This window comes from Sorghum bicolor, chromosome 4, assembly GCF_000003195.3.
Source record: "Sorghum bicolor cultivar BTx623 chromosome 4, Sorghum_bicolor_NCBIv3, whole genome shotgun sequence".
Taxonomy (NCBI): domain Eukaryota; kingdom Viridiplantae; phylum Streptophyta; class Magnoliopsida; order Poales; family Poaceae; genus Sorghum; species Sorghum bicolor.
This window is the reverse complement of record NC_012873.2, coordinates 60688833-60712354: the sequence shown is the minus strand read 5'-3', so window position 1 is coordinate 60712354 and position 23522 is coordinate 60688833. Positions and strand designations below refer to the sequence as shown.

The 23522-nt window shown below is 40.6% G+C and overlaps 3 protein-coding genes across 4 annotated transcripts; 1 reads left to right on the top strand and 2 right to left on the bottom strand.

Annotated features, from left to right (window-relative positions):
* LOC8073831 (RNA-binding protein 24) lies at positions 5740-10793 on the top strand. Of its 2 annotated transcripts, none has more exons than XM_021459125.1 (8): positions 5740-6257; positions 6395-6524; positions 7160-7283; positions 7539-7575; positions 7671-7911; positions 9244-9364; positions 9448-9542; positions 10060-10793. In XM_021459125.1, exons 1-6 carry the CDS (start codon positions 5988-5990, stop codon positions 9333-9335), a joined length of 894 nt encoding a protein of 297 aa, XP_021314800.1. In that variant the 5' UTR covers positions 5740-5987; the 3' UTR covers positions 9336-9364; positions 9448-9542; positions 10060-10793. The 2 variants fall into 2 exon arrangements, with proteins under 2 accessions (XP_021314800.1, XP_002454395.1); XM_002454350.2 differs by having other exon boundaries at positions 5756-6257; positions 6395-6518.
* Positions 11014-13934, bottom strand: LOC8073830 (diacylglycerol O-acyltransferase 2D). Its single transcript, XM_002452607.2, has 9 exons — positions 13468-13934; positions 13292-13366; positions 13114-13199; positions 12833-12939; positions 12588-12743; positions 12364-12450; positions 12047-12144; positions 11830-11917; positions 11014-11396 (listed from the first exon to the last, which is right to left on the bottom strand). The coding sequence occupies exons 1-9, from the start codon at positions 13671-13673 to the stop codon at positions 11295-11297; spliced, it is 1005 nt and encodes a 334-aa protein (XP_002452652.1). The 5' UTR covers positions 13674-13934; the 3' UTR covers positions 11014-11294.
* LOC8071788 (pyrophosphate--fructose 6-phosphate 1-phosphotransferase subunit alpha) lies at positions 17527-23116 on the bottom strand. The gene is made up of 18 exons (XM_002452606.2): positions 22788-23116; positions 21932-22104; positions 21722-21834; positions 20991-21179; positions 20841-20908; positions 20645-20728; positions 20296-20349; positions 19782-19862; positions 19607-19700; positions 19428-19501; positions 19253-19363; positions 19120-19164; positions 18970-19026; positions 18735-18839; positions 18545-18661; positions 18363-18466; positions 18038-18203; positions 17527-17935 (listed from the first exon to the last, which is right to left on the bottom strand). Exons 1-18 carry the CDS (start codon positions 22875-22877, stop codon positions 17810-17812), a joined length of 1851 nt encoding a protein of 616 aa, XP_002452651.1. The 5' UTR covers positions 22878-23116; the 3' UTR covers positions 17527-17809.

Genomic DNA, 23522 nt, shown 5'->3' with positions numbered 1-23522 from the left:
GATATGGTTTCTCTTTTATTTTGAGAGATATGGTGTACACGAAGGCCTTGTTTATTTCTACCCCAAAACCCAAAATATTTCAAGATTTCCCGTCACATCGAATCTTTAGATGCATGCATGAAGTATTAAATACGAAAATAAAAACTAATTGCACAGTTTGGTCGAAATTTACGAGACGAAACTTTTGAGCCTAGTTAGTCCATGGTTAAACAATAATTACCACAAACAAACCAAAGTGCTACATTGTCGCGAAATTTTTCCCTTCGGGAACTAAACACAGCCGAAGAAGAAAGAGCAAAAGTTATACCAAACGAGACCTTACCTTGCTCTTTGGCTTGGTGCAACATGACAGTCATGGCTGAAAATATTATTCACTTATTTATTATAAGAAAAATACTGCTAAATGACTGACAAAATGGACAAATAAACTCAAACAAACACGTTGATTATTTCATTGGCCTACTTTGCGGTGTTTTTGGGTGACAAACCTTGGAAACTCCTTTGCAAATCTCTTTGGTTGCATGTGATGACCCTGACATTTTGTGCTCGAAACCACCCTCTAGTGGTACACGTTCTTCCAAAAATACATACAGATCCTTGATGGCTGAGGACATGCATAGCTAGCAGTCTACTTTCTAATTCTAATATACATATGTCCATTATTCGTATTCTTTGACAGATTTGGGCGGACAAGGTTATCCAACCCGCATCAAAATATTTGCATGGAGTCTTCTTAGTTGACTACAAGAACTACTTTGTAAGGTTTATAAACATTCCGGGTGTTGAGAGAGCTTGCTCCCGTTGTTCTAATGTAGAAGATGACATTTACTTGTTTTCTCAAGGCTTGTTTAGTTGCGATTTTTTTTTGAATTTATTTAGGTACTGTAGCACTTTTATTTGTATTTGACAATTATTATCTAACCATCGACTAACTAGGCTCAAAAGATTCATCACATCGAATCTTACGGCATATGCATGGAGTATTAAATATAGACGAAAATAAAAACTAATTACACGGTTTACCTGTAATTTATGATACGAATTTTTTGAATCTAGTTAGTCTATGATTGATCAATAATTATCAAATACAAACGAAAGTGCTACAGTAACTAAAATCTATTTTTTTTCCCGACTGAACAAGGCCAAAGTGGTTGATTCTCTTACTAATTAAGAAGGCACAACTATCAATTATCCTAGCCACCTTTTTTTCTCGTGTGAGGCTTTGGTCCATATGCGAGTTATAATGTTAAGCATGTGCTCAAACTTTTCGAATGGAGCTCCCTCATCACTATTTTTTACCATGCCTATGAAGTACTAAAAGTTAGATTAAAAAACAGTGGCATGGGCAGATCTAGGAGTATTTGTACCAGCATATTTGCTTGAGTTTATCAGTCGAATCTGACAGCTATTTAATAGTGTTTTTCTCTTACAACAAATCCTCCAATGGCACTTTTGTCATAGTTTATCAGCCAAACGAACAATAGAATTAAGCATTGAAGTTGATCCTATGATGTTCTCTGCTAGATTCACTCCTTGAATGGTGGTAATTTGATTCAGGTACATTCGGAAAAAATAGGAAAGGCGGGAATAGACTAGACCTATTCACTAATATGACTTCACCCTGTTCCATACGTTTGATATAAAAGTTTCAAGCCGTTTTGCACATAAACATACTCCCTCCGTCCCAAAAAAGTGACGTTTTTGACTTTCAGACATCGTGTTTGACCGTTCGTCTTATTCAAAAATTTTATGTAAATTGTAAAATAAATTAATCATAGGTAAAGTATCTCTAATGATAAAATAAGTCTTACAAAATATATAATATTTATGCAAAAAAAATGAATAAAACAAATGGTTGAATAAGATATCTGAAATTCTAAAACGACACTTTTTTTGGACGGAGGGAGTATAGAACTAAAGTAAAATACATCTCAGAAGAGAAGTAACAAGAGATAAATGTTCATCTTGTTAACATCAAACAAATAGATAGCACATGTTATTCTTCGTGAATAGCAACCAATACCATACACGAGGCACAATATACTATTAGTGATAAGGCAAATAACTTCAAACAATATAGAAATTATAAATAAAGGAATCAAACATAATACTATTTTGTGTGTATTTTTATTATATATAATTGTTGTTGGTATTGCTTGAATATCCTCTATGCTCAAATTCTGGCCCAAACCCTATCTGTAATAGAGTGTGACTCCAAACTGACATTCATAAAAGATCTCCTTAGAGGGTAAATGTATTCATGAAACTATTTATAGCTATTGTGATCAAAATGGCATTTCAACCGCTTGTCTATATTGTTTTCCATTTCCCCCTGCTGGGTATCCCACCATTCTTGCTGGCCATATTTCCCTAACGAGTCCTGCTTGTTATATATGTGTTTTCCAATTTAGCTAGGTTGTTGTAAAACTCTACATTTTAGATGACCTTTCTATTTTATATAATGGCTAAATCTCACAATTTAGGATCTAATTTTACAAGTCTCTTGGAGTTGCTCTTAGGGAAACACCTTTCTCCGTGCTCATTTCATATGATAATAGAATCGCAGGAAGCCCTACACACTTCAAAGCAACTGACATTTTTATTTAAAGCTCATTTTAGATAATTTATGATATAAAATAGTCTCCAACAAATATGCTATCCGAGTTTCTAAAATACCTAGCAGGCTATCCGGTCTTTTCCGCTTCTCTCACCCTGATTTAATGGGGCTCTAGAACATCTAGTAAACGAGATTGGTGGAACCAAAACGAATAGTAGATGACGTGGCAAGTTTTGAGTATGAAAACAGGAAATTTACCATGATTGTTGGAAAATCCATGTTTCTTTTAGGAGAATTTATTTTAGAAGACGGCTAAATCATGGTTATTGAAATCTAATTTTGGCTAATCTATTGGAGTTGCTCTGTGCATTTTTAAGAGTTTCCAAAATCCACTCTTAATCTTGATTTTTTTTGGTAGGATTGAAAACTCTCTCCAACAAGGCAACAATCATGAACGACTCCATATCTTTATGTACTTGGAAAAACGGACGAGATGTGCAGACATATATACGTTTTAATTAAAGTATATATGCCCTCTAATTTTTAGTAATTAAAATTAAAAATATTAATTTAGCAATTATTTTTAAACTATATTGAAGATGCTATGAGGTCACACTTGAATAAATTAAATATTTTGGGAATTTGATTAAAAAAAATCTCTACACTGTCTAAAGAGGGGAGATAATAAGATAGATTCTCAAAATCTTATCATTTAATTAAAGTCTTAAAATCTCAGGATTTCGATCATGCTAGATAATCCATATTTCTAGGATCCTGGTCATGCAGGTAGGGGCGTATCCCGTATGTATTTGATATGGATACACGGCTGATACGTATCGGAGGAGTATTGGAAACAAAAAGAAAAAAAACTGATACATTTTTGTTTTTATTTGATAAATATTGTCTAATTATAAAGTAACTAGACTTAAAAGATTCATCTCACGATTTACAGACAAACTGTATAATTAGTTTTTGTTTTTATATATATTTAATGCTTCATATATGTGTTATAAAATTTGATGTAATAGATTTTTTTAAAAAAATTGGTTTTTAGGTGAACTAAACAATGGCCTTGTTTAGTTCCCAAAAAATTTTGCAAAATTTGTCAGATTCTCCGTCACATTGAATCTTTAGATACATGCATGAAGTATTAAATATAGACAAAAATAAAAAGTAATTGCACCGTTTGGTCGGAATTGACGAGACGAATCTTTTGAGCCTAGTTAGTCTATGATTGGACAATATTTATCAAATACAAACGAAAAAGCTACAGTGTCGATTTTGCAAAATATTTTGGAACTAAACAAGGCCAATGCCTAAACAACGCGGGTCGCAACTCACACCGCAGCCACTGAGGCCTTGTTTAGATGCAAAAAGTTTTTAGATTTTGACACCGTATCATTTTCGTTTTTATTTGACAAACATAGTCTAATTATGGAGTAACTAGGCTTAAAAGATTCATCTCGTGATTTACAGATAAACTGTGCAGTTAGTTATTCTTTTTATCTATATTTAATACTTCATGCATGTACCGTAAGATTCGATGTGACGGAGAATCTTGTAAAATTTTGGGTTTTTAGGAACAAGGCCTGAAGCAGCTTTTTTCCTTCGTCCACGGAACATCTGTCACCGCCACCCGACACACAACAAACACACATCGAGTCACCACCGTCCGTTGCGAGTTGATTTTCTCATGGGTTGTCTTGATTTTCTTCGGCCACGAGTTGATGGCCGTATGGAGCAGCTTGCACTACTGCTGCTACTCTTGTTATCTAGCGTCTAGCTATTATGCCCTTTCTAATTTTGTAAAATTTGATACTATTATAATCTATAAAAGTATTTATTTAAACTTATTAGCTAAATTTATCAGAATTAATAGTACTTTCTGTCGTAGTTTATCAGGCAAAGAACGAATTGCATCTCCTTACCTGGCTCGCGGCGTAGAAACCGAGGACCTCGCTCTCTCGAATGAGCCGAAATCCCTCTTTTGCAGAAGCATTGCTTGTTTGCCTTTCTACTTCCTAGCTGGACAAGGCGAACAGAGAACTGGCGGGAGATACGCCCTATGTTTATCACTTAATATAAATTATAAGTAGATTGTTGTTTGCCTATGATGAACTTGCGTGTTTATTTGCTACTTTCTGCTAACTATCTTTCTAGGCTGTTGTTGTCATTGATTACTAGGAGAACGCTCCGCGCGTTGCTGCGGAAATTACCGGTAAATTATACTATCATAATATATGTTAGTAGATGATTTTTAGTATTCTAGCATGGACAGCTAAATATATGTTAGAAAATAATATGGTTTGCTAATGTGAATAACATAGATGTAGGATAAATGATATGTGTTAGTTTGATTTATTAGTGGATAATGATGTGAACACTTTGCATGACGGGGTAATGTATTAGTGGGATGATTTAGTGGATGTTGATGTGGATGCTTGCATGACAAGAAAATTAGTTAGTGGGATGCTCTAGTGGATGATGATATGGATGCTTTGCATGTCAAGAGAATTAGCTAGTGGAGTTTATCTATATAAGAGATATATATTTGCTCTTATAATTTTAATTAATATGTATTATTATTAATTTATTTTTAAAAAGATAAACCGTATCCCCATATCAGTTTTTCTAGAAAATGTCTTATCTATGTATCTGTGTCCGCCCGATAATGATATCAGATCATTTTTAAAATTTGCCTTAGCTATGTATCCATATCCTCCCGATACTGATATATATCCATGCTGCCGATACATGTATTCGTAATTCCATAAATGTGCTCCATAGTTGAAGATTACTTTTTATACTTCCTCTATTATGTAATATAATACATTGTAGCATTTAAAAATTATTCTCAAATATAATATATTTTAGAGGATAAAATCTAGTTTTATATTATCATTCATTTATTAACCAATCACCATCAACTATGTTGACAATAGTATCTAAATAGGAAATAAAATAAGAATATATATGTCTTTTATGTTCTCGGTTAATTTGTGAGAGCCCACTATTTTACCGAGAGAGTATGCAAACAGTGTTTTTCTGTCACTTTTTTGAGCCAGCCGCGCATCGGTGCGACGGTGCCGGAGATCAACAACCGGCCCTTCTGTTCGAAAGATCACGTTGTTGTTCTGCAAAAAATAATGCCGGCGGCAGCCAAAATGAGCTGGGTTCCCCTAGCACAGGAGACCAGCGCGCCAGCGGAACGCGAAAGCCCGGGCCCCCAATTAGGCAATCACAATCCCCTTTCCCCTCGCCGCCGCCTCGCCTTCCGCCTTTTCTCGAGCTCTTCCACCCGCCGATTCACTCAGCTCTAGCGATCGCGCCTCCAACCTCCCCTAATCCCCTCGCGCCCAGGGAGGAGGCCGGGTCGCGGCGAGCGACGATTCCCTCCGATTCCTCGCCTCCCAGAAGTTCCGAACCGCTCATGATGGCTATGCAGCAGCAGCAGCAGCAGCACGCGGGGTCGGCGTCCGGGTCGGCGTCCGGGTCGGCGTCGAGCTCCAGCTCGGGGCTGCACCTTCTCGCCTCGCCCTCGTCCTTCGGGGACACCACCCACACCAAGGTTTTCGTGGGCGGGCTCGCCTGGGAGACCAACAGCGACAGGCTCCGGCGCTTCTACGAGCGCTTCGGGGACATTCTCGAGGCCGTCGTCATCACCGACCGCCACTCTGGCCGCTCCAAGGGATACGGATTCGTCGGTGCCTCTCGATTCCTCTCCGTTTTCGCTGTTAATTTTTGCTTCTGTGTATGCGGGGATCCCGTGTATGTGTGCACGCGCGCTAGATGGACTGTGAGGAACTGTGTTGATTTTTGCTCTCCCTCCTTCCACAGGTGACATTCCGTGAAGCCGATTCCGCGAGGAAGGCCTGCGAGGACCCCACGCCGGTGATCGACGGCAGGCGGGCCAATTGTAACCTGGCTTCGTTGGGTCGAGCCCAGCATCCCGTGCCTCCTGGTAATGGTAAAATATCCTTATACTTTCTACCGATTTGCAGTGTACTTGTTTCTTGTAATCACATTTCGAAATACTATGTCAAAAGTATTTAATGCCGAGTTAAAGATAAAGTTCAATACACTGGATTATTGGTGTAAACATGTGGCTTCCGAACTGAGTTAATTAACTGCATCATGGTGCAGTTACATACTGTGGAGTGTGGAATTGTATTGTCCATTAATCACATCAATTATAAGAAGATAACTAGCGAAGCTTTCTTACCTTGGTTACTTTTTTGAATCAACTGGCAGCAGCTTTTCCTTTCAATCAAGAAGAATGAGTTCCTACCTTATTATTGATAATCAAAGTGTTGTTTTCTTACCTTGGTTATCATCACCATATTATTGATCAAACAGAAAACACTACTGAGCAAGCATTTATGTTAACAGAAGTGCCTATATGTTAATTGTGATTGATACCCGTGGACTGTGCTGTTCATGTATTTACTTACTGCTATTACTACTACTAGCTACAACGTGCCTTTTCTCTTAGTTATATGATGAGCTTAATTATTTCGTTCTGGTTGTATAAGCACTCACTCTTCTGGAAATTACCATGTTTATATGTGTTTCAACATTGGCAATAACAGTATGCATTTTTAGGGCGGCCAAGATCAGCTGGGTCCTACTTTGGTGTCCCAGTTCCAAGGGCCTTTTATTTAGGGGGTTATGGCCACCGACCGTTTCCACTTGGGTACTACCAAGGATTTCCAGTTCCCCAGTACAGGTAAGAGAATTTATGTCATCACTTGTTAGTTCTCCAATGTTACATTCTTTGTAACAAAATGTTAAAATGGACTGCACTTACTTTTGGAGAGTATATCCGATAATAAAGTTTTTACTACTGAAACTAGCTTGTGCATATGGTATCTCCCCTTTCAAATGATGAAATAATCTGATCCAACCATGCTCATGGAACACGATATGACTGTTTGAAAGCCAATAGAAATGCATTCAGTTATTCGTTTTCTTCCTTTTGCAGTTACCCTTCATATGGAACCGAATACATCTATCCACAGGTTGAAGTGTTAAAAGCTATCAGCTTTTATATTCTTGTGCTGCATAAGACATTTACATAAACCTTTGCCTATTCTGACAGATGTTCTCTTTGTAGGGTACATTAAACCCATATTCTGGTCAGCAATATCTTCCTATTTATGGAGTCTCAGCTGCAGCAAACACTGGCAACCAAACATTTAGCCAGTTGAGTCCATCCATTTCTGGTGGGGGCAATGGTTATTTGTCGGTTCATAGTTACAACATGCCTGGAAATCAATATGTGCAGCTCACTGGATCAAACTTCAGCAGTGCATCACCAACAGCTCGACCTTCCATTCAGACTCCTTTTCTAGTAGGTAATGTGTTATTCATACCGTGCTGCAATATAGTAGGATCTGTGTCTTAAGAAACTATGATATGCTTGGCCCCTTTTAGAAATCTGGAAATTATTTAAGGTCCATGTTATATTTGTGCATCCTTAATAGTTTTTAGTTTGTGTTCAATGTCACATGCTCATTCTGTCCATCATGTTTCTTCTTAGCTTGAGTACATTTGTGTTCAGACCAGGACTATAGCTGTGTTTGTCTAAATTCGTATCATTTTATGATGAGTTATTTTCGTTTATAAATATTTACTTTATGGCCTTGTTTGGATCCATGGGTTAGAGTTAGATTTAGCTATTTGGGGCTCAAATAGCCCTAAAATATCCAAACACGAGGGTTAGATTGGGGTTATTTGCATATAACCCACCCAAAAAGCTATCCCCCCAAAGAGGTGCTTATTTGGGCTATTTGGGGCTATTTGAGGCGGGCCCATAGGGAAAGGGATCGGCTATGTCGCATGGGATCCCCACTCGCAATGCCTCCCAGCCACGACCCCTTCCGGTTACTAGCACCGCCGCCTCCCAGCTCGCCTCGCCGCCGCCTCTCAACCGTGCCGCCACCTCCAAGCCACGTCGCCGCCTCCCAACAGTGGCAAAACAGCCTGCAAGGTACCATATGGAGCGATGGCAAAATGGCCCACCGCCAGCAATGGAAAAACGGCACACAAGGTACCATGTGGAGCAATATCATTTGTGAGTGGGAGGAGGCCACACAACAGCCGGCCACACCAAATCTGGCTGGGAAGGAGCCAAATGAATGGGAAAGTACATTTATTGTCAATCTAACCCTTGCATCCAAACATCTCTTTGGCTAGAGTTAGTTGAGGGCTAGTCATGAGCTAGAGAATAACTCTAACCTCTAACTTAGTTAGAGTATCCAAACAGAGCCTATGTTTGTTCACAAGTTCTTGGTCTACTAACGATACATGACAAACAAGATCTTTATTTCTTTTATTAACAATTTTCAAGCTAAATTCATAAGGTCCAGAAAGATTGAAAGCATAGAAACATGCTTGGCATAGGCAGATCATTGTGGTTTCTTTTGCATTCCTAGGCCGATATAATTTGTTCTCAACCATGTGACACCGGCCTCTTAAAAATGCCCCCTTGTACTTAAGATTACCTGAACCTATAACCTATATAGGTAGTGTTTGTTTATTTGAGTTGAATAAGTTGCACGAGTCGAGCTACATACACTCAGTAGCCAAGGCAACAAATAAACTGTAGACGTTTCTTTATGTTTTCTAGGTTTGAGGTTCCTATTTTCTCCATTTGTGAATAACCCTGCATTAATTGGCTTTTGCAGCAACACCGGTTCCCGCACATCCACACCTAATAATTCCAGCCCCCTCACCCCAGTTTACACAAGCTAGTGGTTCAGACCAAAGAGCAAGCTGAACTGTGCATCCAAGCATTTGTACCTTGAGGTTTGCTTTGTTTGCACTGTTATCATCTGTTTCCTTTCTAACAATTAGGTAACAACTGACTTTAGTGTTTTGGTTCATGGCAGGTACCCTTAGATTGCAGCAGGACTAAAAAGAGCAGTGTTGCTGTATTCACAGCATTTGTTCTTGCCTGGCAAGAAATCATCCTTGCATTCATAAGGTACGAACCTTGTCTTATCTGGTTTTCTGTCCTTAACTATACCTAGTTTCATTCATAGATGTTATTTGCATGTCGTTCTTTGTATGCTCACTGCTGTACTCCATAATCTGCTAAATCCCGAGCTAAGTATTGCTTAAAAGAAAAGAAAGGGAGATAAGTTCTTATTAGCATGAAAAGTTCTTTCGAAAGCAAGAGAAAAGGACATGAAATCAAGATGCTCTTACAAGCAAGAAAATCAGGATGTGGGATGCTTATCCAAAATCGTTCTGAAATAAAACCAAAAGTGCATTCTTTGTATCTAACTTAATTAGATAGCTATGTTGATTGATAGATGCCCTGCAGAACTAAATAAACCTTAACTGTATCACCACTAGAATGGAAAAGTTCTGCATCAGAACTGTGGTTCCTGTACCATGATGCAAATCTTCATTTATTTTTTGCCATTTTGTTTTAGGATGTTTCTTCCTTGAAATCTGATTATTACTGATGGTTTATGTTTGTTATGGAAAAACCACAGGTTGTCGTTATCATGGTCAACAGATGTACCTGGAAATCGTGAAGTTGCCCCTATGGATGGGGCAAGTGATCCAAGAGCAATGGTTGTTCTTGCAGTTTCGCTCAGTTTAAATCGTGTGCGTGATGGAGCATGAAGCCACAGATGCAGCCTTATTGATCCTGTATCTGACAGGCTCATGGAAATGTAGCTTATGCTGGAATGGAGTCCAGCATATGTAAGATGGATTAATCCAATGGGGATTAGCCATCATGGTCTCATGGCCTTCAGGTGATGATTGTTCATCTGAAACTTATGTAGTTAGTGTGCGGTCCTAGTCCCAACTCCCTAGTCACCGCCCACAGGTCTGATGCCCAAGAAGTGTATCCAGTTCTGTACAAGCCTGCAATCATCATCGTGATGTCTGCATTCATCAGCCTTTGGACCTAACTCTGGAGGACCCAGTTATGCTCCTTTCCTGAGAGTTCCCAAGAAGTGTATCCAGTTCTGTACAAGTATGCAGTCATCATCGTCTTGTTTACACTACTGGTTGTAGCCAGTTATGGTCATTCGTCTGTACCATTTTTTTAGTGTTGTATGTCCTAGCCTCCCAATTAAGGTGTGATTTAGCTGTATACTGCCCTCTCTGTGTTTGGTGGTTCCAAGCATAGAGCAGTTCTCTCGTACTTTAAAATAAAGCCATGGAATGGGAAACCATGGTGCTGGTACAAATGATTGTGTACTAAACTCTTAATGTATGCCTGTGTCTTGTGCTCCCTTTCCACTTTTTTTTTATCAAATAGTTATAGCAATTCAACAGGGTACGTTGCTCGTTGAAACTCCTTTGCTCAAGTAAAGATGTACATGGCTTCTTCAGGTCTTTTGTGTTAACACCAATCCGAAGGAACAGGCTATACTAAGTTCCTGAGTCAGAGGTTTGAATGTCTGATAAACCTACCACTGCAGTTTTTGTTAGTATAAACAAATGCAGGCCAATGCATATCATTGCATCCGAACCTCGAGGAATTCTACAAGAGCACCAAAAGATGAAAATATGATAGGAGCACATCACACAAACATCCTAGTGAAGATGCTGCTACTAGCTTATACTTTCGATGCTACGAAATTCCAATGGTGGATCTGTGCTAAAAAAAACATTATAGCTCAAATGCTACGAGCAATTCAATCGATGGGCCTGCACAGCCATCTTATCCCTTAAACCCCAGATGGTAAGAGCTTTTGGTTGGAAGAGCACGCCATCAGAGAACTCTTAACCGAAGATCAGGGTATCCAGTTCTGGTCTTGTATTTCTCGAACATATCTTGCATCGCAACAACGAACTGTCTGTGGACTTCATTTATCTGTTAAGACACCAGAACAAAGTGCACTTTAGAACCCCCTCTTTTTTCCCCCTCAGTAGGGCCTGTTTGGTGAGCTGTTTTTTTTTTGCCAAACACTTATTTTCAAAACAGCTTCATGGGTAAAGCTGTTTTTCCCTCCTCTCACAAATACATAAGTTGGATGAAGCTGGAAAAAAGTAGCTTATTGCAGCTTCTCCCTCATTTCTCTCTCTCAACTATGTATGAAGTAGTTGGTGAAGCTATTTTGCCAAACACTTTTTCCAAAACAGCTCAGCTTCATCTAGAAAGTCACTCATGAAGCTATTTTCTAAAAAAACAGCTTTACTAGTGAAGTTGAGCTGTGCCAAACAAGCCCTAAGTTATCCACGTCTAAGTTATAAGTAACATTTCCTGAAAAGTTTCCACGGTGGATTGCTCAAAAGGATTTCTTTACCTCATCAATGGAAGGCTGAGGATTCTTTACAACCTCAATTGGCCTCCCAACAACCACATGCATTGGTGTTGCAAAAGGGATCGGAGTCCTGCATTAGATAGTGCAGTAGAGTCTTAAACTCTTGGATACCATTATGGCAATTAAACAGAAAATTTATCAAATTTATAAAGATCAAATATGCAGGACCAAATAAGAGAACTGTAATGCAGAGAGTCACCCCAATTTTCCCCAGAAGATGATTGGAGAAAATTTGATTGCTCTAGCAATCTTGACAATTAACTTGCCACCTGGCCTCCACCATTTGTATACATAGCTCTGGCTCGAAGACAAAAAGCAGAATCAGGATCACAAATTTAACATCTGAATTTACTGATAGGAACAAAGAATATCAAATGCACACTTCAGGATTAACATTAGCTAGCCTCCTGAAGTTTGTAACAGTTAACTTTTCATTAGTTGTGTGCTTCAGCGTCTACAGTTAAGTGTAAAGTTATCATTACACTGGATATCACAAGCTAAAAGAAATGCTGTTACCTGTCCGAAAGCAAAAACGGGGACTACAGGGCAACCCATCTCAATAGCTATCTTAACAAAACCTTTTCTTGATTTAAGAAAAGCAACCTGCCAATTGGAAGGATTGTTTGTTATTCAGTTAATATGATATGCCTTCATTCAGCACTAAGTAGTTTAGCACAAGATCACGAGAGTTGAAAATAGAATGCAAATACTAACAAAAATACAAGAGGATCAAAGCAAACCTCTGAATCATGATCCATATGAAGTATTTCCTGCACACCTCCTGGCACTATAATACAGCTATAACCAGCTCCAAGGTAGGAGTAGAAACTCTTTCTCGATGCAGGAGCCAACCCCAACCACGTCCATATTTGCCTTAGGAATGGGGTGTAGAACACCTATTACCAACCAAACTACCGGGTGAGAACAGAGCTAAGTGATTGAAACAAGAAGACACCGACTGTACTTCTTGCAGGTGGAATCTCACCGCACTGCTTGCAAGAATCTTCATCTTTGGTAGCGGCATGAATCCAACAAGGTCCCCGAGGATCCCAACAGCGATGGGCAGAACAGAATGAGGCTCGTAACCGAACACTGAAAACACAATAGTAAAATCACCAGTCCAATGGCTCTGTTAAGGACACCTCACTTTGGTGCTCTTCTAGTCTTCTTTCTTATACGGCTAACGGCTACAGAATCTACTGAAAAGGTTAGATACGATGATTCTATCATCCAGAAAGGGAAAGAAATGGTTAAGGATGAGCTCACCGTAAGCTCTGTTGGAATCAAAGGCGCCGTAGTCCTCCACGTGCAAAGTGACGGGAAAATACCCAATCACGTACTTGCTTATGAACCTGCAGACGCGGCGCGCGCCGTCCGAATGTAAGATTCAGGAATCCAGCGGGGGGACAATAGGGAGCGAATTAGTGAACAAGAGGAGGAGAACCTGGCGATCTTGCGGCCCAATCTGCTCTTATCATTGAGCGGCACGAACATGAAGAAGAGCTGCGTCGCCAGCACCCTGCAGCACCAAACAAGCGCAAGGAATGAAGAGGTCGCGCCCGACTGAGACGGGCACGGCACAAGGTACCATCCAGGGGACGGCGAAGGAGGGAGGCGTACAGTGCGGCGACGCGGCGCGGGAAGAGGAAGAGCGAGGCGAGGACGAGGAAGGCGTTGAAGTGGATGGCCCCGAGCCACAGCGCGAGCGCCACCGTGGTCCGCAGCGGCGAGTACGCCGTGCCCCGGAACACCGTGGTCCCGTCGTCCGCGCGCTCCCCTGCGGCCGCGGACGCGCCGTTGCTCAGGCCATTGGTTCCCGCCCCCATTCGGATCGGCCGCCGGCGGGAGCCCCGAGGCGACGGGCAGAGAGATGGAGGCGTGTCGGTCCGGTCCGGTCAGGGTGGGGGCGTAGCAGTAGAGCCGTAGAGAGGGTTCTAGTGTGGTCCGCCCGCCTCCCCCCGCTCGCGTCTGAATCTGGTTGCTGATCACGACGTCTTCCCCGCAGGATTTCTTTTCTTCCCTCCGCGCGGTGGTGTCGGGGAGGCTGAGCGGGACTCCGCGGCAGCGCGGCTCTTGCCAGCGCAGCGAGAATGGGAGGGAGACCGCTGCGTCGGCCGCCAGCCTGCCACCGTCACTGCTGATCCAAGCCGATCTGACCGAGCGCAGCGCACACCGTTAGCTGCTGAACCCAACAGGTGCACGGGCCCACGAGTATCAGCATGTCGAGGGCCTTGTTTAGTTAAAAAAAATTTGTAAAATTTTTTTAGATTTCTCGTCACATCGAATCTTTAAACACATGCATGAAGTATTAAATATAGATAAAAATAAAAACTAATTGCACAGTTTGATCGAAATTGACGAGACGAATCTTTTAAGTCTAGTTAGTCTATGATTGGATAATATTTGTCAAATACAAACGAAAAAGCTACGGTGTCGATTTTACAAAATATTTTGGAACTAAACAAGGCCCGATTCGATTTATCGTGTGTGAGATAGGTTTCTGCATTTCAGGCTTTATTTAGGCCTTGTTTACTTCCCAAAAAATTTTGTAAAATTTTTCAGATTCTCCGTCACATCGAATCTTTAGACACATGCATAAAGTATTAAATATAGACAAAAATGAAAACTAATTGCACAGTTTAGTCGAAATTGACGAGACGAATCTTTTGAGCCTAGTTAGACCATGATTAGACAATATTTGTCAAATACAAACGAAAAAGCTACAGTATGGATTTTGCAAAATATTTTAGAACTAAATAAGGCCCTTAGTTTTATTTTTTGCAAAATGTGTATTATAATATTTTTATTTGTATTTAATAAATATTGTCTAATTATAGACTAACTAAATTTAAAAAATTTATCTCGTAAATTACAAATAAACTATACAATTAGTTAGGACACGAGCGGCCAAATGGGTCTTGTTTGCACATGGCCGCCGCTAGCTAGGACACGCTGCGGCAACACGGCAGCACGGCCAGGCCGCGGCAGCGAAGGTGCACTGCTCCCGCACGCTGCAGTGCTCCACCGCGAATTTATTAGGTGACGATCGCGACAGTGACGCTCCGGTGCCGCTCCAAGTGAAGAACCAGCACACAAGCAAACACACGACGCTACTTCGTTCGACGGTATTATCTTCCACGGGTTATAAGGCCCTGTTTAGTTCCCCACCAAAAAAATTTTCATCCATCCCATCGAATCTTTGGACACATGCATGGAACATTAAATGTAGATAAAAAAATAAACTAATTACACAGTTTAGTTGAGAATCACGAGACGAATCTTTTAAGCCTAGTTACTCCATGATTAGCCTTAAGTGCTACAGTAACCCACATATGCTAATGACAGATTAATTATGCTTAATAAATTTGTCTTGCAGTTTCCTGACGAGCTATGTAATTTGTTTTTTTATTAGTTTCTAAAAACCCCTCCCGACATCCTTCCGACACATCCGATGTGACACCCAAAAAATTTTCATCCACAATCTAAACAGGCCCTAAGATGCCTAGAGGCTTAGAGGAGACAGATAGGAGACTTGGCAGGAGATGTTGAACATTCATTTGTCATCCTCATCTGCAATACGGCAATACTACGACACAATAATCATTCTAATAATCCCCACAGAAAACGATGGCTCGCCAAATTTATTTTATATTTTGTTCCTGTGGGGTATGTCTTTATAAACAGTTAGGCCTTGTTTAGTTCTAAAAAAATTTATAAAATTTCCAGATTCTCAGTTACATCGAAAATCTTGCGACACATGTATAAAGTATTAAATATAGATAAAATAAATAACTATTTATACAGTTTGCATGTAATATACGAGACGAATATTTTAAGCCTGGTTAGTCTATAATTAAACAATATTTGTTAAATACAAACGAAATTGCTACAATGTTTATTTTGCTAAAAATTTTGGAACTAAACAAGGCCTTCCGCTGCAAAATGCAAACGTGAGGTCGAGAAAACTTGTGTGAGCAATGGATCCTTTACCAAATAAAAAAAGGTCGGTATTGTTAACACGCCACCTGTTGAAATTTAAAGGTCTTAGAAAGGTCGATGGAGTAGCCGAACAATGTTTTTCGACATCAATCATCGACAAGTGCTGGCGTACTACTAGGCCCCCACAGCGGCGTAGCGGCGTCCAGCACGCTCCAGATTTTTTCTACCGCTGGGTGCGGGAGGCCGAATCTATTATTCTCACACAATAAATCGACAAACAGGCTAACGAATCGCTTCATTTATCTCGTGGCTGTGGGCTCGTTTCTATGAGGCAATACAAGTACATCATCGGGTGCAGGAGGCCGAATCTATTATTCTCTCGCAATAAATCAACAAACAAGCTAACAAATCGCTTCATTTATCTCGTGGGGCTCGTTTCTGTGAGCCAATACAAGTACATCATACAGCTACACCTGCAAAGAAGCTGAGGCCTTGTTTAGTTTTCAAAATTTTTCAAGATACTCCGTCATATCGAATCTTGCGACACATGCATAAACTATTAAATATAGACGAAAACAAAAACTAATTACACAATTTGCCTGTAAATCGCGAGACGAATTTTTTATCCTAGTTAGTCTATGATTGGATAATATTTGCCACAAACAAAAGTGCTACGGTAGTGAAGTCATAAAATTTTCGTAAACTAAACCAGGCCTAAATAGAAAATTCAGCAGATATAGAACCTAAACTTATCTGCGAATCTATCAGCTATTCAAAACGAGAAGCTTTTTAGATAAGTTAGCTCCAAAACGAGAAGCTTTGAGACGTTGGGATAGGTCCAACAACAAGACATGATGGAATAGGTCCAACAGTATCAAAACCTTCAGCATGCCAAGCTGGAATATGCTAAATTTAGACTGCTATAATCGCAGTCGCAATTCACGATTTTAGTAGCTTTTATAGCATCTCCAACAGACTAGGTAAAATTATATTCTAAACTACAAGATTTAGCCATTGTGTAAAATAAAAAACTCACTTAAAGCATAGAGTTTCACAACAGCCTTTGTATAGGATAGCTAGTGAGGACGACATGCTATATATGACAAGCGAAAGTTTAGGAATAGCAAACTTGCTATTTTAGCAAGCCAGATAGCATACCTGTTGGACTTTAATTTTTACTTTGAAAATGTAAAAATAGTTTAGATAACATAGATAGCATATCTGTTGGAGTTGCTCTTATATGCCCCAAGCTTCAGTTCACATAAATACCTAAGGCCCTGTTTAGTTGCCCATTCCAAAAAAAATTTTATTCATCCCATCGAATCTTTGGACACATGCATGGAACATTAAATATAGATAAAAAAAATAAACTAATTACACAGTTTGGTTGAAAATCACAAGACGAATCTTTTAAGCCTAGTTAGTCTATGATTAGCCTTAAGTGCTACAGTAACCACATGTGCTAATGATAGATTAATTATGCTTAATAGATTTGTCTTCCAATTTCCAGACGAGTTATGTAATTTGTTTTTTTATCAGTTTCTACAAAACTCTCCCGACATCCTTCCGATGTGACACCCAAAAAATTTTCATCTCCAATCTAAACAGGGCCTAATCTTGCACTTGACTGTACACCTAGAGTTATACTCTATACTCCATGAAAGAGATTACTCTCAGACCAACGATCAAATCGCTTCAAGCCTCCATACACGTTACACAAAGCAGCAAGTAAACATCGTCAGATGAAGAGATTTCTCATTCAGATGACCGACACAGAAATGTGAATGCAGTCACAAAATTTGGTTTATTAAGATTTCACAATCCGGCTGTTTCAAAAATTATTCGAGCTCAAACTCATTAAAAACAAGCCTTCATAAACTACCGAAATCAAAACTGATAGAGCTCTCCAAAAAGCTACAAAAGTACCCGTGTGATACCCGGGTTACTGTTCCTAAACTTGTTAATCGCCACCATGGAAAAAAGTGGGGATTATGATCCACACCATAAAATGGTACCTAATGACTCACAGTAGAGTCTGGCCAGCTGAAGATGAAGTCATGATGTTCAGTGTCTCCGTCACAGAAGACATGGCACTCAGCGCCGCTTTAAGAACATCCTGCGAGCACCCAGGCTTCACAATGCTCTTCACCTGGACCACATAGCAAAAAGAATTAGGCATGGCAAAGGCAAAACTTGTCAATTGTGGCTTCCTGTGAGTTTGAAACAAAATATGTAGGGGACATCAAACTACCTTCTCCAAGTATTCCTGCAATTTCTTTATCCTGCCCATATAGTCTTGATCCTCAACACACAATGAAATAGGCTTTGAATCAGCACCTGGTCCTTCAAACTGGAGCGGGCCTGGGTTTCTGTAGACATCTTCCAACAAAAAGCTGGAAGAATTCTGTCTCAACACACTGCAAAAATACAAGTGTTATTGAGGTCAGAGGCCATATGTACAAGATACTTCCAGATAAGAAGCCAAGGCAGTGCCCAGAGACCAAGAGTAACTGCTTAACAGCATGGCTCGTGTATCCACTGATGAAAATAAAACAAAAGGCAATGCTTAGACTTACTCGTATGCTTTTCCTTTCAAGTCAACGCTAGCCATGTGAACAGCGGGTTTTCCAATTTGAGTGGCTGAAGGGCCACGCGACCATCGCTTGACAGTCATCATAGACTGCAGGGATATAGACACGGGTTAGATGCTACTTTCATAATTATCCTAAACTATTAGGCATATCAACACAAATCTCACCGAAATAGGAGCCGCACCGCACCGCCACTTGTTCACTGGACTCTTAAGATTTGTCACTGTAGCCATGTAACCATTCAAACCGGCAGCTATGATGTGGTAGCACACATGCCCCAAAACCTGAAACCAACAATCACATGTTAAACCAACAGCAAGCAATGTGCTTTATTAAATGGGCTGGGGAGGGACTTGCATAGGCATAATCACAGTCAAACTTTGAAGGCAGCGCTCCCCTAGCTTGGTAGCCAAAGAAGTGACAGATTGCGTTAAACTTCTTTCCTTTGTAAGTGCCCTCCTTCTGCAAAAATGGCCAATAACATTATGAACTGATGCACTGATAAAACACTATTTGCTTGCTGCACGAGCAGATATGCACATATGCCTCTCAATTAAACTGGAAGTTACAACAGAGTCCAAAGAAAGCATACCAAACGTCTGTTCATCTCAGTCTCAACTAACTGAGCTAGAAGCTTTTCGGTCTCAATCTGCACAAGTGCACAGAAAAACAACTCGAGGTCAACCAGAAGTAACGATTTAAAACAGATTTGACAGTTTACATAGTCCATGTTCTACTGTACCTGAGAAAGTTGAGCTGAATCATCAGATTCAGGATGGAGAAGTAGCTGCATCAGAGAGACAAAGGTGTTGAAGCAACTGAATTCTGATATGAACTATAGACATCCTAGAATTATCAAATGAAACAATACCTACCTGCTTCCTGATAAAAGGGGGCAAAAACTCAAAGAGTGCAGATGCCCAAGGTGAAAGCTGAGAAGAGATATTCTCAACAGAAACACCTTGGCCGTGGAGACCATGGATTTCCTATAAACAAATAGCTCCAGTCAGTAAAATTGTAAATGGGTAGTCATAAGACGTGTAAACGTACCTGAAGAAGAGCATATAGTTCAGGAATACTCTCCACAAGGCCCTCAGGAATAAGAATAACCCCATGGTTCTTGTCTGTGAAAGGTACAGGGAACATCAATAAATTGTCATTATCATTATAAAGATAAAATAAAACATGAGCATATCAGCGTCTCATAGACAACAGAGATGTAAACCAACCTTTTTCAGCCCTTGCCTGAACCGCATCACAAATCTGCTTCGTAATATCAAAAATTGTAAGTTTAGAAGCAGCCACCTCCTCTCCTAGGATGACCTGAACATATGATACAAGTTCAAAAGAGTATAAGCAAAAAAAATTGCGACAGGTCACAGGTAAGTAAGGAAAAAAACATACCATGTTCGGATGTGACTGAAGAGCACATTCCAATGCCACATGAGAAGCCTTACGTCCCATCAGGCGAATAAAGTAGTAATACTATCATTTAGAATGCAGACAAGGAAGGTCAGAAATTGGATCCAGTAATTCAAATTCATAATAAGGAAAACAAAAATTTATACAATCTTCAGTAAAACTTCTGCTCAGCTAGCATTGCATATTTGCATCCTACACCCATGTCCCCACATATGTAGGCTCCATCGCTAAAACCAAGGGTGAATGACCCAGTGACTATCCTAGACTTTTAAAGGTCCATTCTGTATCGAGAGTTAGCAACGTTGATCAGAAATTCATCTGTTTACTTTTCGTTTGAGCATGAATAATTATCATGGCGAACTAATTTAGTGCAGGGATTGCCTCAAAACTTTTAGCAAGACGATGAGAAATTGGTAAATTTTAGCTTTCAGCCAATAATATATGATAATGAGCAAAACAGGAGACTGCAATACTATTTATCACGTGTTATACGTACCTTCTCAGCAGATAGAGCATCAGTGCACATATTGCTGATAAGTTGTGCGTTCACCTGATAGAACAACAAATACGATAAAGGGGACCATTACAAACTAGTAAATAGTAACAGAACATTAAACACTACATGATAAATACATGCTAAAATATGGCAGTAAACTGCAACTGTGACAGACAAAGTATGGTATCACATCAAAAGTCGGGTAATATGAAACATTAATGGTGAAAACAACTGTACAAAACACATAATAAGCAATATATAAACTAGAGAGAAAATAGAGCACCATAAAACAGTAACTACAAAGCATGTGTTGGGTCGAAGCATAGTGATGCAATTCAGCAGCTCCTACCTTGCATATGGTGTCAAAGCCAACAGTAGTCTCAACAAACTGGTTCTTAAGGTCCCCATTCAAAGTTACAGGAACACCTACAACCTGTTCAATAGATGGGATCAGTTCATCCACAGACAAGTAAGCATGGTCACTGAAACTAGACAGAGAGGAACAAAAAAAGGTGGTCATATATATTTAAAAAACTTCAATGCACCTTCGTTGCACACTTTGCCTCAGCAAAAGTCTCAGCAAGTTGAGCAGCATCAGTGTTGGAGGTGACACCTTCATAAGATGAAACCAAAATTTTAATGAAGCAAATGTACACTGTACCGAAATCATAGTAGATTAAAAAAACACAGCATACCTCCAATGATAACCAGAGCATCCAGCTTCAAAGCCTGGCAACTAGCCATTGCACCATTGACCTGCTCTGTCGTCCTAATCTGATCCTTTGTCCGACCAAGCATGTCATATCCACCTTGATTTTTATATGAAGCAAGAACTTCATCAGTGATCTCCAAGGTTCTCTGCGCTAGTAGACCATCTGATCCACCTGTTTCAACATAAGATGAATATGTTAGAAAACATCAAAAGAATTGCAGTTTGTGTTGAGATATGCATCTAAATGTCAGCTCTGGCAAGCAAGAGGAAGCAAGGGCCAGACAAACAAAGATCAAAGGAACTCAGGGGCCACGACATAAGGTGCCTCCCAAAATTTTGGTGTGTCTATATGCATATTAGTAATGTCTCAATTTTGGATTGCAAACCTAAGAAATTCCTGCATATGCTGCTAGTTTGGATAAAATGAACACATGAAAGTTGGGTCAAAGATTTTCAAAATGACATTTACACTTATGACTAAACGCAAAATGATACATAAATTCTGTGTGGTTGATTATCTGCTAATCTAATTCAAACAAACGAACAGAGTAAGAGTGTGAGTCAAAACAACAGCAGTTACTAGAAAAATCCAGCAACAACCAAATGCACTACGTTTTTTTTCGGTAGGACACATGTGTTGAAGCAAGTGCTAATCAGCAGAACCGAATTGAGATTAACAAGTGAAGACAATATAGATTATATCAAAGTACTCACCGAGAAAACCAATGAGTTTGCTGTTTTGGTTGTGGGCCTTGATAGCCTCATAGAGTCCCCAAACAACATTGTGGCCTCCTGGGGATTGCCTGCCACAGAAGACAATGCCAACCCTGCGCTTGGAACATATAAAGGATTAGATTTACATCTTTGAGAGATGATTTTTGACAGGCAAAAGATTTCTCATGTACAGGAACATGAAAGATGTACCTGACCGCCAGGTGTTCAGATATGACCTTAGCATCAGGGACAACAGCCGTCTTCCTGAGGAAGTGTGCGAGGGGCTGACCATAGGTGTGAGGGAACACATGGCTGATCACATGAGCACCTGCCGGGTCAGCTGCAATTGCAGCATCACCATACTCCACCCTGACAGTAGTGCCCTGAATAACATACAATCAATAAATCCATTCAGTGTGTGAACTGAGCTAAGTCTAATAGAAAGACACAGGAAATCTGTATTGACAATTCTTCAGTCTAGGAAGAAGTCTAATAGAAAAGTCGATTTGATGCAGAAAATTATTGAGAATCCATATATATAAACGAGTTCAAAAGTGCTTCTAAACATGAGAAAGGTCGATTCGATAGCGACTGCACAATTACAATTATAGGACCCGTGAGATAGGTCCATCATCATTGCTACAGAATAATTTCGTCAGTGAACTCCCAGTTGCAATTGCAACCAGCCACTATAAAACAGAAAATCACGACAAAAAAAAATCCTCCGGCGAATTAGATATGCAGACCGATCTAAAATACAGGACAGCGCCGCGAGTCACACGTGACGTCTATTACAACTCAGATCCAGTCTCGCCAACGAAAGCGACATCAGTCAGCAAAAGCAGATACTGAGATACGCAATGTGGCCTGATCCCGAGTGAACAAATCGGGAGTAGGTGAACGGTGAACCGTAGAAATCAGCGCCGCGACGACGGAACAAACCGATCCGGCCGGAGGACAATGCGGGATCTGGTGCCGCATGACCCGAGAGATCGCAGATCTGTACCCCTGAGGCGGGCAATGGCGCACGCGCGGAACGTAGCAGGAGCGATGGGGAGGTGCGTACCTGGAGGCAGGGGGGCAGCTCGGGCTGGTAGAGCGCGCGCTTCTTCTGCACCTCCGAGAGCTCGCGCGGCACGCCGTAGTCAGAATCCATCGCGGAGAGTGCCACACCTCGTCGCCGGTCTAGCTACCGATTGGTTTCGTTGGTGGGTGAGGAGGGTGGCGCACTGTGATGGGGAGAGATGCGGGTTCGGTGTGAGAGGATTTTATACCGGAAGGGCGGAGGCGAGCGCTGCCTGCAGAGGCTGCAACCCCTCGCCCACGCCAATGCGAATATGCGATGCGCTCTCGCGGTCTCGCCTCACCTCCGGAGTCCGGACTCCGGTGGGCGGTGGCCTCGGTCGGTCCCGATCTGTCTCCCGGTCCCGGGCTCCCGGCGATAGATGGTTTGTCGTACCAGTACCACGGCATTGCTGCTTTGTTAGGTTTTGGACCGGTGTGCGGAGGTTTCGAGCCCATTAGGCCCGGTGGGCGCGTCCACCAGAAAATGGAAAAAAAAAAAGACGCACATATGGCGGGTTTAGGGACTCTCGGGCCTTGTTTAGTTCGCAAAATTTTAGGTTTATGGCTACTGTAACACTTTCGTTTTTATTTAACAAATATTATCCAATCACGGAATAACTAGGCTCAAAAGATCCATCTCATAAATTACAGATAAACTGTGCAATTAGTTTTTATTTTCTTCTATATTTATTACTCCATACATGCGACCAAAGATTCGATGTGACGGGAAATCTTA

Bases quoted from the DNA above. Each gene is read 5' to 3' on its own strand.
- LOC8073831 (XM_021459125.1), top strand. From the start codon at position 5,988: ATGATGGCTATGCAGCAGCAGCAGCAGCAGCACGCGGGGTCGGCGTCC. The intron at 7,284-7,538 runs GTAAGAGAATTT...TTCCTTTTGCAG, and splicing joins TTTCCAGTTCCCCAGTACAG to TTACCCTTCATATGGAACCG. The intron at 7,576-7,670 runs GTTGAAGTGTTA...TTCTCTTTGTAG, and splicing joins CCGAATACATCTATCCACAG to GGTACATTAAACCCATATTC.
- LOC8073830 (XM_002452607.2), bottom strand. From the start codon at position 13,673: ATGGGGGCGGGAACCAATGGCCTGAGCAACGGCGCGTCCGCGGCCGCA. The intron at 13,200-13,291 runs GTTCTCCTCCTC...CCGCGTCTGCAG, and splicing joins TTGGGCCGCAAGATCGCCAG to GTTCATAAGCAAGTACGTGA. The intron at 12,940-13,113 runs GTGAGCTCATCC...TTGTGTTTTCAG, and splicing joins TGATTCCAACAGAGCTTACG to TGTTCGGTTACGAGCCTCAT.
- LOC8071788 (XM_002452606.2), bottom strand. From the start codon at position 22,877: ATGGATTCTGACTACGGCGTGCCGCGCGAGCTCTCGGAGGTGCAGAAG. The intron at 22,105-22,787 runs GTACGCACCTCC...TATGTTATTCAG, and splicing joins AGCTGCCCCCCTGCCTCCAG to GGCACTACTGTCAGGGTGGA. The intron at 18,467-18,544 runs GTGAGATTTGTG...ATATCCCTGCAG, and splicing joins GCGGTGCGGCTCCTATTTCG to TCTATGATGACTGTCAAGCG.